Source organism: Lotus japonicus, chromosome 1, assembly GCF_012489685.1.
Source record: "Lotus japonicus ecotype B-129 chromosome 1, LjGifu_v1.2".
NCBI classification, from domain to species: Eukaryota; Viridiplantae; Streptophyta; class Magnoliopsida; order Fabales; family Fabaceae; genus Lotus; species Lotus japonicus.
The window spans coordinates 96,525,949-96,544,605 of NC_080041.1; the positions used below are offsets into that span (position 1 = coordinate 96,525,949).

Below are 18,657 nucleotides of genomic sequence, written 5' to 3' on the forward strand. Positions count from 1 at the left end.
TTTTCATTCTTGTGACATTGATTTTATGATACACCTTTCTTAATAACTGAAAGATACAATATTAATCATATTGGCATTGCGTTGTTTTGTTTTTGTGATATTCATGATCACTCTTGTTTTCTTTGAAATGCAAACTGATAACTGAACTATACTGCTAGAAATTTTAATGGAAATAGGCTGTCAATCCTTGACCTGCAAAATTTAGCAAAAGAAAGCCATGTATTGAGACCAAGCCTTTACTTTTATACGGACCATATGTCACTGATTATTCTTTTAAGAGTGATGATACTTGCCTATACTATGATATCTTAAAATCCTCTGATTTAAGGTGGTCTGATTTTGACCATTCTAAAATTAGATATAGAACCAACGGATTGCTTTGGGATTATATGAGAAGTTGTGATATATTTTTATCTTTACAATTGCAAGCAAGTGTCATTTTCCATCCAAACATATTGTCTCAAACTACTTCTATGAAAGCCCTGTTGTTTATTTATGTTATTATTAACCCTTTAAATAAGTTATAACTTATAGCTTTTGAAACAGTCACTCATTCAACTGGTAACTGCTGCCACACAAATAATACTTCATTGTGTTTTCTAAATTTAGTTCTCAAGTTCTGTAAATTGATGAAGAATATATTCTGCAGTTGATGCTATGAATGAAAAATGATTATGTATTCTATGGTTTCTGGAAGTCCATAAGAACCTCTTAATTGCATCATGCTGAACTTGCCTTAATTGCATCATGCTGAACTTTCTTTTGGTTCCAACATCACCTTAACACATTTCATTTTCAAACCTGTATTTTGAATATTGTAGCATTTAAGATTTCCTGCTCCCTATCTCCCATTTATCAGCATTCATATTAGTGTATGTATGAGGAGCTAGAGCCACAACATGGATCAGTTGTTCTAGCTGATAATCCTATGAAGCAGTTAGAGCCTAGTAGCCCCAAGGTTCATCCTGCTGTGCAATGTTGTGAAAAACTAGATTCTACGTAGAATCGGAGAGGGGGTTCAAAATCGTATAATCGTATAATCGTAAATTGAATCGTAAGATTCTACCATAAATAGAAAAAACAAAAAAATAGCATTGATATCTTGTAAGTCACATCATTTAACAAAAATTGGAATAAAAATTTATCAGATTAACATCCATACAAGTCATAATCTCAATCCAAAATCATAAGAGTACTAGAACATGAAATTAAAAGATGAAACAGAGACGTTGAAGAATGAAGGAAAACAAAGATGTTGAAGAATGAAGAGAAAACATAAGGGGAAGAGACCTAGATAGAGACTACAAAAAATAGAGCATGAATGCGTGATTCAATTCACTCTACTATGAGTGAATTAAATAGGCAATTAGAGGCATGAAGGTTGGGTCACATAGGTTGATTTTTTGAAATATACAATCAGTTATTAATTCTTGTCAATTAATAATTCAAATTTGGCAACTACAATCAATTAGAGCTTCAATTTCGAAATCCCCAAAATGCTGGGTGGTTTTTTCCACAAAGTCAAAAAACTCTCTAGTTTCCCCAATTTTAGGAATCAGCTTCAAAAATTAAAAAAATACTAGAATCGTAAGATTCAATAGGATTTTACGATTTTACGATTAAAATCTAAGATTCTACGGGATTCCACCAAAAAAAGATTTTGCATGCGTTTTGAATCGGAACAGTGCTGCAAAATCGTAAAATCTTAGGATTTTGCGATTTTGCTAACATTGCTGCTGTGAGTCAAACTGCTACTTTAACTGTTCCATTATTATTCAATGTTCATTCCTTCAAACACCTCATTTATGCCCAAGATTTTTGAAACTTGTACACGGTGGTAAAGCGTGCTAGATTGGATGATGTAGGTTTCAGGACTCTACCTCCACGGAAGTCTAATGATCCGAAGGTAAGACACAACACAACAGAAGCATCCCATTTGAAGAAACAGCCTTTCATTACTAGTTTACTTGTTGTCTTCTGGTTTTTATCAGTCATTGATATGCTTGCAACAAGCCATGGATCCTGAATGGAATTACAACAGCTGTTTCAGAAAGAAATGTGTTTGTATTGTTTTTTCTCTCAATCTCGGGGTGACTGCTACTTGCATGTTAGTCATTTGGCATTAGTACTTTTTTTCTTGTGGTTATTATGTAGATGCCATGGAAGCAGATCATACCACTGAAAAGTGTCTCAATAAAGAAATGGTTTAAGGAAATAAAGCTGTGGAGGAAAGAAGAATAAAGATCGGCAAGAGTCGAGGTGTACCACTAAAATATTAAAACTTGAGATGTTTTCGCAAAAGATTACTAACTGCACTATCTGCATAAATATAAAATTACACAAACACACAATCAGTTCGGAAGCTTGCTATTTTGTTGTGGAGAGACAAAATTGCGGAAGGTTAGCTTCTCTTGCAAGCACCTTGTATTGCTGATCTATATAAGAGCATCTTATTGTAAACACAGATTCAGAATATGAAATACAGTTTGTTTCAACTAGCTCTCAGTTTTCAATATCTCTCTCATTTCTCTTATCTTAAGAGGCCTCGAAAGACATCCAAATACATGACAGAGTATGCACATGCTCAGATTTTGGCAAGTATTTCACTGGTTTTGTTGCAAATGGGATTGTTTTGAGGGTGGAAAATATTTCGTTCCTTCCATTGCACTGTCTCTCCAAAATCTGCATCCAAAGGTTTAGTCAGAGTGACATGGTCCTAAGCTTTGGAAACTTGTACACACTAACTATGAATTCATAGAAAGCATATCTATTCTACATGTTGACCAGACCTATCCATGATTTGATGTGAAGCATATACTTAGATTGTGTATGAATATTATTAAAATATCTAATGGTTCTATGTGCATATGATCTATTATTGATACATGAATCTCTTTATATGGAACTCGTGTGTTGTCGCCACTATCTCTTCCATTAGCAGTTAGCACCATGGACAAGCCAAGATTCGCCACTAGGAAGATTCCCCACCACATCTACGACCAACTGGACCTGTTAGTTCTTTCAAATTCAAACCTTGATCGGTTTCAAACGTTCAACTAGAACTTTTCCCTTTCTTTTTTTCTTTCTTTAATTGATTTAAAACAATTTCTTTGGTAGCCTCAAAAATAGAGAAGTTTTATACATTTTGCTTTAATCCGCGATAAATTTTTTACTAATAATTTTCTTAAATTTGCAACTCGGTCTTTTGTAGTCTCAAAATATTAGCTGAAGTATTTTCAAGAGTATCAGAGCAATGCGCTTATTTAAAAAAAAAAACTCTAAACAGGTTGGATTGGGAAGACTTTTCATTTTAATTTATTTACTCTAATTTTTTGGTATTAATCAAAGGTACCCCATAAGCCCATACATGTGGAGGGATGAAAACTTTTAATTATTCAAATGCTGTAACTTAAGGCTGTACCTGTATGTTCTTTTGCAAATTATAATTCATCTATTGGTTCCCTAGTTGTCAACTACTTCTACAAGAGTTGGCTCATAGTCACTGGGAGCCTCAAATCCATGAAGATTCATCACAGTTGCAGCAACATTGGCTAGACCTCCGTTGGGAAGATCGTCTCTAAACCTGACACCAGGTGATAATCCAGGACCTCCAATAGCAATTGGCACCTTAACACCATAATAGAAACAAGTATGAGACATTATTTCAAGTATATTGTGCTTGTTTGGATACACAATGGAAAACCACGGTAGAGCTTTTATGACTATCCATTGTGATTGGGACTTCACCGTGATTTTCAATTGTGTATCATGCACTTAAGCTTCTTTTCTAAAATGACTGATAAACTACATGGCAAGAAAAGACTACAAGTCTATATTTTTCACAATGGTTTCCTACAGATCCCAAAAGTTATGAATAACTCATTGAAACCAGAGAATATTGCAACTCAATGTAAAATTTTCTCATTAGTGATCATATTTTGAGAAACTTACTGGCTGAAGAGTGTGAGAACTGAGAATCTGGATTTTCCCATCCTTGTCTAGAAGAGGTTTTCCAGATTTATCTCTCTTGACCATATCCTCTGCATTTCCATGGTCAGCAGTGACAACATAGATTCCATCTACTTGCTCTATTGTGTCAAGAATCATCTGCAATTACATATGTAAGCGCAGAAAAATTAATACAATGAGTAGTTATTTAGCATTCCCCATCTGGTGTCCCCTTCCCTGTCCCACCAATCAAATTATGACATGTCCACTTTTGGCATAGATTCCCATCTGCTAAAGGTATGCTTGGATTTTTAATAATGGAACCGATAATAGGACTTGTTTTGTTCCGTTTCAAACAGCCAAAATTGGAGGGAAATAGAAGAATTCTCAGCTAGCTTTCCGAAAAAAAATATAAAAATCTTTATTTACAAAAAAGATCTTACAAATTTGAAAATTAAAGTTCATACCTTCACTGCATCATCAGCTGCCTTGCATCCCACAATTGTTGCTTCAATATCACCTGTGTGCCCCACCATGTCGCTATTCGGTAGATTGACACGTACCTACGCGACAAAAGAAATAAAATAGTAGCTAGAAAGTTTAATTAGACCATGACTCATTCCCAAAATCACCTAAGGGCTCATTTAATTACCTGATCAAATTTCCGGCTAAGAATTGCATCCCTTGCCTTTTCAGCAATCTGTAATGCTTTCATTTTTGGTTGCTCATTGAATGGAATCCCAATGTCACTAGGGATTTCTATATATTCTTCCAATTCTGGATTAAAATATCCAGAGCGGTTTCCGTTCCAGAAGAATGTGACATGGCCAAATTTAACCGTCTCGCTGTTGGAGAGAAAATTCGTAGAAGTTACTATAATGGCTATCATTTAAAAACCTAAGTTTCAGATATTGAATAGTGCTAAAGCTAGACAGTAACAAAAAAAACATGATAGATTTCTAATGCATTAGATAGTTCCAAAACATTCACCATCAAGAATAGTATACGCAAACAGAAAGATTAAGGATTGCATGAAATTATTACAATAACATGAAAATCCTAAAGATTAAAATAGTGATAATGATAACTCAGTAACTCACCTGCATGCAAAGGTCCGAATACCATTATACACTAAATATTCACCAGAGGTTCTTTCAATCTCTGGTGGAGGAACAAGGTAATGACTTGGAAGCTTCAATTCACCATCGTATTCAAGCATTCCAGCATAGTGGATTTTAGGGTGACGAACCCTGTCGAATTTGTCAAAATTTTCATATTCAAGAGCCTTAGCAAGCATAGTCATTCGATCTGCCCGGAAGTTGAACGTAACAACCGCATCGCCATCAACTATCGGACCGACAGGTTTCCCGTTCTCATCAACAATAACAAAGGGAGGCAGATACTGGTCATTGGCCTTTGGTTCTGCCCTCAGTTTCTTGACAGCTTCAAGAGCAGTTGTAAACTTATAAGGCGCTTCACCGAGAACTTGCGCATTCCACCCTCGTTTCACAACATTCCAGTCATTCTGCAGTGTTTTTTGAAATCAATGGTTCATATGAAACAAATACACACTGTTAGGACCCGAAAATCCTAACGTGGAGAAACGATAGAGAAAATATGAAATTAACCACAAAAGGCAATCTCATATTATAACTTATATATTTAACAACAGTTCCAACTTATATCCTGAATCCTTTTTGTAAAGGTAGCCATGATTCCCAGGGTAAATAAGGTTTATTGTGTTTTCCTCTGTCAAACCTCAGAGGCAATATGGCATTACCGCAACGAATCTCAACAGACGGAATCAAATTGGTTGGTGGATATTAGAATCATAGCATGTTTGAATCGGCTTCTCTTTCCTCGTAATCAGTTCTGGAACCTAGAAGCTACTCACAGAAAAGCTTCTCTTAAGAATTGATTTTGCCTTAAGAATCAATTATAGAAGCATATCCAAACATGCACTTAGCTACACGAAAAAACAGTAATAGAAACTAGTTGAAGTTCAAAGTTGCAGGTTAAGTACCAGCATGAGAAGATCAAATACTAAGTCAAATTCAAAGTGAAACAATGGAATGGTCACAGCCAAACACTAGTATTGATCAAAACTTGTTGGGTTTTTAAAAGATGTTAGATGCATGCACAATACAACTCGAAAATGTAGTCAAACACCATAAACTGAACTACCTTCAAATTTAAAAATATGAAAATTTCTTTTAACTCAACTATGAACTATCCATTTTATCAAGAAATCAAAACTGACGTGTGTACAATTAAAAAGCTTTTGAAAAGAAAAGAGCCAATTATATATAATACCTCATAACGATCCATTGTGACATACATGCGACCTCCACCTGATGCTATCTTTGCATCGATACCTTTCTTGCGCAATTTTGTAAGATCATTTTCAAGTGTTTCCACAAATCCCACACTTGTGCCATCTGTAACATCTCGGCCATCCGTGAGAATATGGACACGGATTCTTTTAACTCCTCGCTCACTAACCCCTTTAAGCAACAACTGCACAAAAAAGAAGTTAGTTGGAAAGAAGATATTTTACAAACATGAAGGAAGCAAAGTTACAGCCTCAGAAACAATCACCTGCAACTGATCCAATCTGGAGTGAACTCCACCATCACTCAGCAGCCCAATGAGATGCAATGTGCCAGTTTCAAAACATTCCTTTATGTACTTGAAACCTTCTCCTTCATAAATTTTTCCAGAGGCTAGAGCGAGGTCCACCAGCTTTGCACTACAATGAATAAAAACAAACCAAGTCCCCATTGACATTAGGAATGCATTTAAAACTAGGGAAGACAATAATCAAACATTTCAAGATGGTAAAGTCCAATAATAATTCCTTAATCCTCCAAAGAAATTTATTGACATTATGATATGGCCACCCAAACATGAGAAATAGAAACCTTGGGAGAAGTTATATGTAATAAGGCTAAGCAAAAAAGGTGTTTTTATACTTCATCTGTTCTTTTATGGGCGATGATAATACATAGACAGATTTCTAATTAACACCCTTCAGACTTACCATTTTGCAACAGTTTTTAGACCCCAAACATTTTGTGGCAATTGAAAACCGCTGCAAAAATGGTTTCTGAAGGTCCTACCAGGAAATATATGTCTAATTATCTATCAATTATTTTTGTTCCTTTACATGTGAAACTTTTTGGCGCATGAATTAAGAAATAATGAAATAGTATATACACTCATTTTTAATTAAATTATGATCTAATCTCCTAATATATTATTTATCTCCCTGGTTGATTTTTACTCCTAAATTTCCCCCCAAATTAATGCTCACTTGATTTTTTTAAAGTGATAAATAAATAGAAATGAAAAACTTCTTAAAATGGTGAAGAATATAAAGAAACGTATGAACTATTAGCTTGAGTCCTGAAACTAAAGTAGGCAAGAGAACATTACACATACTTATCACATAAAGGACAAATCATAATTTATAGTCAATGCACATTACAGGACAAGCCATAGCTAATTATTATGGCCCAACCAATGTCATAAAAGAATGATATATATGCACAGCAAATCCAAATGTTTACAAGAAACATGATCGGCTCATCTTTGAAATCAAGAAACATCAGTAATATAATTCAAGAAGGATAAGAAGACCAAGCCCTTATGATAATACAAGTCTAAAATCAATTCTTCTAAAATAATTTCCACACATCAACTAATTTATAAAGGAGAAGTAGTATACGATGATGATCACTAGTACAATTAAACTAGCACTGGTAGCAGCATATAACAGATGCTAAATATAGATGGAGATGAGAAGTTAGTTTGAATTTACCCCTGAGCATATATGCGACCTGCACCAAGTGCATTGTGACCAACTTCACTATTGCCCATGTCATCATCTGTTGGAAGACCTACTGCTGTACCATGAGCCTTAACCAACCTCCAATGCTCAGGGGCACCCTACAATATACATAACAAAGAATCACCCTTCATTCAATCGATTAGAATTTGAATTAGGCCTAACTTTACTCCAAAATCTAATCTAGCTTCGGGTGAGGGTTGTTCTACCCTTTATAAGGACTATTTTGATCATAACTTTAGTCAACATAAGGCTTCCCTACACACCCTCACGCCCACATTGGACATCTGAAGCGTGAGTGTCTCATATATGAGTGCTCTGTAATAAATAAATTTCTGATGGATGGACTCTGATACTATCTTAAAATTTGGGTTAAGTCTAGCTCTACCCAAAAAAACTAACTTGGGGATGATGATTGTTCTACTATTTTAGGCATATATCTAGTCTAGTCAATGTGGATCTTTTCAACACCATCCAACAAGGGCAGTGGACCGGAAGGAAATAACATACCTTTTTAAGAGAATCCATGGTGGGTGTCTCAGCTATGTGGATGCAGTTGTACTCGTCAGGTTTAGCCTCACCCCAACCATCTAGCACCACAACTGCCACTGTTTTCCCCTTTGGAAGCTTTGGATGATCCATCAATTTCCACCAGGAATCTGAGCTACCCATCTGCATTAACCTCTTCTATGCCTGATCCTGATGCAACAACCAAACCAAAGATCCAAATTCAACAACAAATTAAGAATGATTCTTATATAAACATCACTTATGAGTACATGTTGTTATGTGATAGACTGATAGCATGATCTATATGTTAGTTCTAGATCATGTAGTTTGGATATCCTACTATTTCAATATAAACTTCAGGACATGCAGATGCAAATTGAAAAATTATCAAACTTTATAAATGAAATCAGAGGATGAGACTCACGCAGAGAACTTTGTAGAGAATAGTGATTTCTAGAACTTGCTTTTCCCTCCTTGTTTGTATGTGTGTCAGCCAGCAACTAACTGAACAAATGTCACACGGGTAACCCACTAACCTGACAAGTGGATTGTGTTGTGCTGTACATAAAAGCAGTTTTATTAGACTGGTACAAACAAGTCTAGTAAAGTGGAAAGTCTATATATATTTTTTCAAAAAGTTTGACTCGCAACCTAGATAATAATAATAGGAATAGGAATATGAATAGGAATAGAAATAGAAATAGAAGAGAGAGAAATAAGCAATATATAATAGGTCTTGATAGATAGACATATTGGGAATTCGACACATTTCAGAATTTAGACATATAGGTTTGTGGTGGTTTTTAATTGTCCAATACAATAAACCAAGGTTGTTGTGGATATTTTTTGCAGAAATTCCTTATAAATTTTTCTACCGACTTTTAATTATTTTCAAGATAATTTTAAATCTATAGGTTTATTGGGAAATTTTCCATGGAAAAATATACTTTTGGATTTACTTGTAGATTTTTATTCTTTGGAATTTTTCACTAGTGAGTGACTTCAAATTTAATTTATGTGGATTTTCCTACAGTTTTTTTTCAAATATATTTTCTTATAGATTAATACCTCCTATTTGCTGTGGATTTTTTACTATTTTTTGTAGAGATTTTCCTACAGATTTTTTAAAACTTTTTTCAATTGATTCTCATATGGGTTAATACCTCCTATTTGTTATGCATTTTGGTACTACTTTTTGTAAAGATTTTCCTGCCGTTTCCCTGCAGTTTTGTTCAATAAATTCTCCAATGGATCAATTGTTTCTCACGTGAAAGCTAAGCCATCCAACTTCACCCAAAGTTGATTTCAATCCTGAAATTGATTTTGGATGGCACTATCTAAACATTTTTATTTTGGTAGATTTCCCCGATTAATATTTGAGAATCGATTATGAGCTTCTGAAACGTGAAAGATAGTTTCCAGTCCAATTATTGGCCTTCTATCAACAGATATCAAGTTTATAAACTATGCAAGCAGGGCTTTGAATAACAACATTATTTTCCAAAAGACAAACTCAACAAATTAATAGAAGTTGCAAGTGCATACAACATTAGTCATGTCCAGTGTGAAATTTAAACTTGTTGTTTTGACATAATAAGAATAGAAGAAAACTAAGGCTGCAAGGTGCAGAAAAGTTTTTTTTTTATAGGCAAAGAATATATTGATTAAGCACAAGGGGTGCTAACCCATATACAAAGAGAGGAAGACAAAAAAAAGAAGACAGAAAAAAAGTGCTAGAATTTGTGAAAACCCCCAATAGTTCCTATACTATAACTGAAAACAGCTAGCTTAAAGACAGTTCCAATTCCAAGGAATGATTAACCCCCACAACATGAATATACCCTCCTGGAACACCAGCTGCAGCGAAGCCAACCAGGTACCCACGGCCAACTCAATATAAATGACATATATATGGAGTTAAAGACGAACCATTGCAGCAGCACAAAGTGGAGGAATCCAGCTACAGTGAATGAATACATGCATCTATGGAATTTTTCCATTCGAATAGCGAGAACCCCACCCCCCTCACCTTATTTCGAATCCAATTCCAAGAACGAAACTGGATTAAATCTAGCAGATTTTCCTTATCAAATTCAGCAGCTCTAAAAATAATATCATTGCGTAGGAGCCAAACCGACCAAACCACAGCAAGCCAGACAGCAATCTCACCTAGTTTTTGAGCTCTATTCCAGCTATGAAATGCAAATTGCAGAAAATGCTCACGAGGCGAGTCATGAAGGACAATCGGGCTACCCATCCAGTCACTACACAATGCCTAAATCTCACGCACCTTTGGACATGAAGCCATTAAATGGGCTGTGCTTTCCTCCTCCACATGGCAGAAAACGCAATTAGCATCGTCCTGGACTTGAATCACACCTCTACGAAGCAATTGTTGTTTCGATTGAAGACGATCTAACAACAACCGCCAAGCAAATGCTCTGACATTAGAGGGCACTGGGGTAGACCACAATAGTTTAAATGCTTGATCTGGATCCTCCTCTTCAGACACCTGCAAAACAGAATAAGCACTGTTAGTTGTATAAGTCCCCTCTAGGCATGGGGACCACTTCCACTCATCCTTTTGGTTCTCCATTAAAGTAATACCTCCCACTTCCTCACACATTTTTTGAACCCACCCCTTCTCTCTCTCACTCAATTCTCTTCTCCAACGAAATTTCCAACCCCAAACCCCACTTATCCACTCCCCCACCTCTTTGATAGTAGCATACTTTTGCCGAGACAGATTATAGAGTCTATGAAAGCGAACATTAAGAGTACCATTCCCCGTCCAATCCTCTGTCCAAAACCGAGTGGCATCACCCCTTTTAACAATTTTATTGAGACCTAGATCAAACCAATCCCCTCCTGACCCATCAAGGCAAGCCTTCTGAACATCCCTCCACCAAGGCGACTCGGCTGCCCGCCCCTTAGAGCTCAACTTGGCTCCAAGCACGCGACACCAAAGACTATCGGGTTCGGTCAAGTAGCGCCACCTCCATTTCCCAAGCAAAGCCTTATTAAACTTTGTCCAATCCTTCAACCCCAGACCTCCCAAGTCCTTTGGTTTGCACATCCGCTCCCAGCTTACCCAAGAGATTTTATTTTCAACCCCCAAGCCACCCCACAAAAAATTACGCATAATACTCCTGCCTTCTTTCTCAACACCCACAGGAATTTTGAAAAAAGAGAGAAAGTATAGCGGGAGAGAAGACAGAACACTCTGAATCAAACAGACACGACCACCAAAAGAAATGTGTCGACGACGCCACTGGTTAAGCTTACCACGCATCTTTTGAAGTATTGGTGCCCAAGTTGAAGACAAATGAGCACTACTGCCCACAGGGATACCAAGATAAACAAAAGGAATATTCATAACCCGACAATGTAACAAAGAAGCCAGCCTGCTAGTAGTCCTCGCATCCACCCCTATTGTCGCCAATTTACTCTTATGAAAATTAATCTTCAAGCCAGACACCAATTCAAAACAACGCAAAATGCATTTCACAACCCTGACATTCTGAACAGAAGCCTCACCAAAGAAGATTGTATCATCTGCAAACTGAAGAATAGGCACCTCCACCTGCCCTTCACCAACTAGATAACCTTTATATTTACCCTGACACATTGCCTGCTTAAGGAGCCCATTTAAACCCTCTGCAACAATCAGAAAGAGAAAAGACGCAAGTGGATCGCCTTGACGAAGACCCTTTTTCCATCTTGAACTCAGTTGTAGGGCTTCCATTGAGAAGAACTGAAACCGAGGCAGAATCAAGACAACTCTTCATCCACTTCACCCACTTCGGGCTAAAATGCATTCTCTCCATCATATAAAATAGAAAGTCCCATTCCACCGAGTCATAAGCCTTTTCATAATCTACTTTAAACACCAAAGTTAGCTTCTTCAACTTTTTAGCTTCATGAATGATCTCACTCGCAATGACCACACTATCCAACATATTCCGCCCTCCCAGGAAGGCAAACTGGCTCTCATCAATTATCTTCCCCAAAACAAGCCGAATCCTATTTGCAAGAAGCTTAGAAATAACTTTGTAGATACACCCAATCAATGAAATCGGACGGAAGTCATTCAGTTGCTGCGGACACTCAACCTTAGGTACTAGAGCAATGAAGGAGGCATTACATCCCTTGGGCCAAGTACCACTACGCCAAAAATCCATTAAAACCTGTACAAAATCAGATTCAAAAAAGTGTTTGTGCAGTATAATTGAGAGCAAATTGTAACTGTCAAGAGATCATCATAAACATTAGTACAATTTATAACTTCACAATTAGTACCCTCCAAACAATCACAGCCCTTAACATGTGCCATGATTACCAAAAGTAGAACACCATTCAAACTAAACAAACAAACAGCAATCACAAACATATATTCAACAAAACTTCAACTAGTTTTAGTTAATATGATTCATCTGCATTCATGACATAAAAAAGAGCTATTCACCACACTGAAAAAGGAACTAGCCAATCTTTCCCATAATGTGCTCAAACATGCTCTCAAGCTCCTTCACATAATCCTCAAGCAAATTTACTGCATCCTGCTGGTTATCATAATCAAGCAAATTTGAGGCCTTAGCAATAGCAGAACTGATCTTCTCCTTTTCTTGTGAGCAAATCTTTGAATCGATATCCTTCTTCTTTAATTCAACCCCCATCTTGTGAACATAATCTTCCAAAGCATTCATTGCATAGGCCTTCCTGAGGAACTTCTTATCTTCAGTCTGGAACACCTTAGCTTCTTGAATCAATCTGTTTATTTCTTCTGTTGACAGTCTTTCTCTGTCATTGGTTATAGTAATTTCATTCCTATTGCCAGTAGTCTTCTCCTTAGCAGTAACAGTTAAGATACCATCTTCATCAACAGAAAAACAGACATCAAAAGGATGGCCTCGAGGAGCAGGAGGTAATCCAGAAAGAGTAAAAGAACCAAGCATGTTGTTGCTACTGGCCCTTGTTCTCTCACCCTCATAAACATCAAACAACACACTGGATTGATTATCTTCAATTGTAAAGAATTGTTCTGTCTTCTTTACAGGAATAGTAGTATTCCTAGGAATCACTACACCCATTCGATTTCTTGTTAGTCTCCAACCTAAAGTTAGCGGGGTAACATCCAACAACACCAAGTCAGGAACATTCTTAATGTCTTTACTCAACAAAGCAGCCTGGACAGCTGCACCATATGCAACAGCCTCATCAGGGTTTATGCTCTTACACAGATCCTTCCCATCGAAAAAGTCCTGCAATAGCTGCTGCACTTTGGGAATCCTAGATGAGCCGCCGACAAGGACAACATCATCTACACTAGTCTTGTCCATCTCAGCATCAACAAGACACCTATCCACTGTCTTCATACACTCTTCAAAAAGATCCAAATTTATTTCCTCAAACTTTGCGCGACTAATTGAGGATTGGAAGTCAATGCCCTCAAACAAAGCATCTACCTCAATGGTGGTAACAACAGCATACGACAGTGTCCTTTTTGCCCTCTCACAAGCACTTCTCAACCTCCTCAGAGCTCTTGGGTTCCCACTTATGTCCAATTTTGTGCTTCCTCTTGAAAACCTCTACCGCATAATTCACCATTCTATTATCAATGTCCTCTCCACCGAGATGAGTGTTTCCATCCGTGGCCTTAACTTCAAAGACATTATCCTTAATTACAAGGAGTGACACATCAAAAGTACCTCCACCGAGATCAAAGACAAAAATATTTCGCTCTCCAACACAATTAGGCCTCTTGTCGAGCCCATACGCAAGAGCTGCGGCGGTGGGCTCATTGATTATCCTCATCACATTGAGGCCGGCAATGGCAGCTGCATCTCTCTAGTGGCTTTTCACTGCGTATCATTGAAATAAGCAGGTACAGTAACAACAGCATTCTTGAGATCTGATTCCAAATAGGCCTCCGCAATCTCCCGCATTTTCATGAGGATCATAGCTGAGATTTCCTCAGCTGAAAAGCGCTTCTCCTCACCCTTGTAGGCTAGGATAATCATGGGTTTGTCATTAACCCCAGCAATGACCTTGAAAGGCCATAACTTTACATCATTCTGAACCACAGGATCACTAAAGTTCCTACCAATTAACCTCTTAACATCTGAAAAACAATAATATTTCTCATTTTCATTTCATCAAACATTATTTTTTTGAAAGACATCAAACATTTTTTTATGCAACTTAACACACAAGGAAGAAACAAATAAATAATATACCAAAGACTGTGTTCTCTGGGTTGGTAGCAGCTTGATTTTTAGCAGCATCACCAAGCAATCTCTGGTCTTGTGTGAAGGCCACAAAAGAAGGTGTGATTTTGTTTCCCTGGTCATTGTGGATAATCTCCACTCTACTGTGTTGTGCCTGCCCGTAGTGCCAAGGTCGATTCCCACTGCAAATCCTTCGTTTCGATCTTCTCGCCATGCCCATGATCCTTCCTTCAAGTTACCTCTTTGGGTGAGCCTTGTTTGAGTGTGTGTTTTTTACTTTCTTTGAGAACTTATAAAGAGTATTTTTCGGTTGGTATTTCGATGTGGTCTCATTAATCCTTGTGTTGTACGAAGCAAAATGAAAGCTACTAGAGGCTAGAGCAGTCACGCGGTGAAGAATACCAAAGGGTGTGCATAGGGTGTGCATGAATACGTAGTGCCAATCTTCCAATTTGCGCGGTTGCTAAGATCTTTTTTTTCCCTTAGAGTCAAAGTTAGTATTTTTCAATTGACACTTTTGTGAACTTATTATTGTACTCAATACGTGCTCTTAGTTTGTTTGCTTTAGTGTATGCGAGGTACTGTAGACCTAAATTTTATACTTTTTGATTCTGAGATCGAGAAGAAGTACAGGTCCCAATGAAGAAGAGCAAAAGCAAGAGAAAAGGCTACAAGTACCATGGCTCAAGAGTCACCAGCTAAGATGAAGGCACGGCTTCGTGCTCAATTAAATGCGGAATTTGATGAGCGTGTGAAAATTGAACTACAAGCTCGTTTAGCTCAAAATCTAGAGAATGAGGCTACATTGGAGGTTGGGCAGTCAGTAAAAAATCTTAATGCACAGATTTGAGGGAAGCATTGCCAAACTAGCAGGCCTGCCAGCAGGTTTCAAAATTCAACTGCACATAATGCACTTGATGGCACATAATCAATTCGAAGGAAGCCTACTGGAGGATCCATATGCTCACATGGCTCGGGTCACTATGCAGGTGTCCCCCGTGGTATCTAAACAAGTAAGTCTGGATGATGTCAGACTAACATTTTTCCCATATACTCTGAGCGATACTGCTGAAGAGTAGTTGAGAGCTCAACCTCAACATAGTATAACTTCTTAGGATGAGCTAGCCAAGAAGTTCTTAAAAAATGATTTCCCTAACTCTCCCATGAGGCAACTGAGATAGGACATCACTACTTTCTATCAAATGGAGTCTAAGAATCTTTATAAAGTATGGGAAAGGTTCAAGGGACTTCTTAGAAAGTGTCTAGGCCACAATTATAGTAAATATTACTTTAAATGTTATTTAATTATTACCGGTTCAACCATGATTTGACCATTAAACTTTGAATCAGTGCCTAGACTGATACGGTGATCGGTCCGATATTTTGAACATTAGTCATGTATCACCAAATTACAGAGGAAATGCTCCTTAAATGTAGAGCAAATGATTATTTCGACCATGAGTGAATGGACTAGGTTCAATAAGCCTAACTTGGCCTAATATGCGATAAATCCTGTAATTGGACAATAATACAAGTCTAAAACCCCAAACCTTATTCAGCCGGAATACAAGCCCAACGAAAATACAATGCATGTGTCATAGAACATATGAAAGCCATATTTACAATGCAAAGAGAGGTTTCCTTTTTCCAACTCAAAAGAACATTTTAAGCCATCTAAGTACCTGTGGACTGTAAGTACTCCCTAATGCAACTCCAGCAACAAGTCCACCTCCATACCCAATCATAACTATTTTCCAGTCGAACCCAAAAAAAGATCCTGAGTCTTCCTCCCCATCAGAGGCAAAAGGTGTAACACCCCGTTTTTAATTAAAATAATGTTGGTATTTTATTTTAATTAAGATTATATTGTATGGTGGCTTAATAGGTGATATATTAATACTTTAATGAAATAAAATATTTTTTTTGTGATGCTGAGTGTGTTTTATGAAATGGAAGAGAGCTAGGGGGTGAAAGTTAGGATTAAAAATAGAGACAAGGACTAAGAGAGATTTTAGGATTTTTAGTTTAGCCCTTGAGGAATTAGGTTTAGATGGTTTAATAAGGATGGGGAAGCAGCTAAAGAAAAAAAAATAAGAAAGAAGAGGACGCGTGAAAGAAGGAGAAAAAAAAAAGAAGAAGGCTGTGCGTGAAGTAGCAGGAAGAGAGGGAGAGCGGATCGGCTTCGGAGAATTCGATCGGGAACGGGCAGCTGCACTCAATCCAAAGGTAAGGGTGGGATTTTGAGTTTCTAATGGAATTATGGTGAATGATATTAGGGATTTGGGAAATGTAGAATTGTTTCTGTTAATGATGTTCTGGAAATCTGATTTGAAATCCATTGATTTTGGGATTTTCTTTTGTGTGATTGAACGGGGTGCGGGCAGAACCATAGTATGCTAGGAGTTTTGGGTTGAGGTTCCCTTTTGATTTTCTTTATGATCACGCACATAAGGACTGTTAGGTAGCATGCTTGTTAGGTTTTGTGTCTTGTTTGATGAGAAACAACTTTAATCACTTATTTTGGAACATAAAACGGACTGGTCATTTTCCTGGTATGAACCGTGACTTTCGAAGCCTTTTAGAGCCTGTTTAGAGTGCTCGAATAATGTTGCGTTGAACTGAGAAAGTGTAGGCCTTTGAATGATATTTCTGGAATGATATGGTACATAATTTTTGGTTGAGAGACGAGGTCTGTAAGTTCAGTTTAGTAAACCATGTTTTTCTGCGCACTGTATCTGCTATCTCCGCCAGTGAACTTCAACGTGATTTTTCACCTTGTTAATGTGCCCAGAAAATTCTTTGATGAACTAGAAAAAGGTAGAGTTTTCTGTTAGCTTTTCAAATTGAGGTCATTTGTAATTTTTGAACAAGTAACGAATCCTGTAGGTTATCTCTACTGAAATATGTTTCTGCTGTGAGCGTAATTCCTGAACTGCAATATGATTTATGCACGGATTTGATGATGTTGTGCTGCTGTCCAAAATTTCCTGGGCTGGACAGTACACTTCGAGACCTGTTTTCGCCCAGTTAGAGTGCTCAAATGAAGATGTGATCAACTAAGAAATTGTAGGACTTTAAGTTAGCTTTCTAGGCATATAAAATACATGATTTTTGGTTCAGTAACGAATTCAGGAGACCGCTTTTAGTGGCTGGTGTTCCTGCTGTTTTTCCAGATTACAGAAATTCTGATTGTTTTGGAAATATAATTAGATTTAGCTTACATGTTGTATGAAAGTTAATGTCTTTATGTTCCATGTATTAGCTATGAGGATGATGCATGTAGCTGAACACCTTTAGCATGAAATCCATAATTTATTTACCATATGTGATAGCTTCTTCCATGATTGCATGCTTAAGTGAGTTGTTTCATTGATTTGGTGCCAAAATTGCCTAAGATGTCAGGGTAATTGTATAGTTGATAAAAATGCATGTGTGCTGAATTGTGTTGTTTTAAGCGATGTTAGTGATGTAGTGATATAGGCGCAAAGCCTCATGTTGAAGTGATGATTATGAGATGTATACGTCCATTTGAGTCGCATAGCATCTGCATACTCTGTGATGGCCTGTATTGGCGATTTTTTATGAAGGCTTATGCCTTGTGCCTCCAATAATTGGCAATCCGTGATGAGGGCTGAAGCCCTGTTGGTACCACATACATATGCATAGTCATTGTTGTGTTCGAATTGTATCCGAGTCGATGACGTTATTTGTGACTGTTTTAGTAACTGAGCTATATGAATATAAAAAAAGTGGTGTGGCATTAATCTAGCATATTTATTGCCATTCTTATATTTATGATACTCGATATCTCACCCCTTCTGTTTGAATGTTACCCTTGTTGGTAACGTGCAGGTAATCAGGAGGAGTAGTCTATAGCCTTTATTTCGAGTTGGAGTCCTTGCTCTGATACGTAGCACTCGGGGGGGAAATGAACGCTTGTTTTCCTTCTGTTATAATTTAAATTAAGTTGTTATTTGAGAAGTTGTTTCTGTTTTAAGTTGTGGGCAAGATACTATGTTTTCTTTAAGTTTTAAAGACACTGGATTCGCTGCATAACTATTTGTCAAAGTGAACTAGTCCAAAGACTAATTAACTGTCACAAGAGCATTTAAGTTTATTTATGAG

The 18,657-nt window shown here is 37.2% G+C and overlaps 1 protein-coding gene and 1 pseudogene across 5 annotated transcripts; both read right to left on the reverse strand.

The window, feature by feature from the left end:
• Positions 1–2,262: 2,262 nt before the first annotated feature.
• LOC130728123 (2,3-bisphosphoglycerate-independent phosphoglycerate mutase) lies at positions 2,263–8,875 on the reverse strand. 5 transcript variants are annotated; one of them, XM_057579478.1, is made up of 10 exons: positions 8,306–8,639; positions 7,769–7,896; positions 6,547–6,697; positions 6,262–6,465; positions 5,049–5,473; positions 4,601–4,793; positions 4,416–4,511; positions 3,952–4,107; positions 3,422–3,627; positions 2,263–2,682 (listed from the first exon to the last, which is right to left on the reverse strand). In XM_057579478.1, exons 1-9 carry the CDS (start codon positions 8,471–8,473, stop codon positions 3,463–3,465), a joined length of 1,686 nt encoding a protein of 561 aa, XP_057435461.1. In that variant the 5' UTR covers positions 8,474–8,639; the 3' UTR covers positions 2,263–2,682; positions 3,422–3,462. The 5 variants fall into 5 exon arrangements, with proteins under 5 accessions (XP_057435461.1, XP_057435458.1, XP_057435460.1 ...); XM_057579475.1 differs by lacking the exon at positions 2,263–2,682 and adding an exon at positions 8,730–8,875 and having other exon boundaries at positions 3,293–3,627; positions 8,306–8,494; XM_057579477.1 differs by lacking the exon at positions 2,263–2,682 and adding an exon at positions 8,646–8,721 and having other exon boundaries at positions 3,293–3,627; positions 8,306–8,494.
• Positions 8,876–12,786: 3,911 nt separating this feature from the next.
• Positions 12,787–16,277, reverse strand: LOC130713517 (heat shock cognate 70 kDa protein-like; annotated as a pseudogene).
• Positions 16,278–18,657: the final 2,380 nt, after the last annotated feature.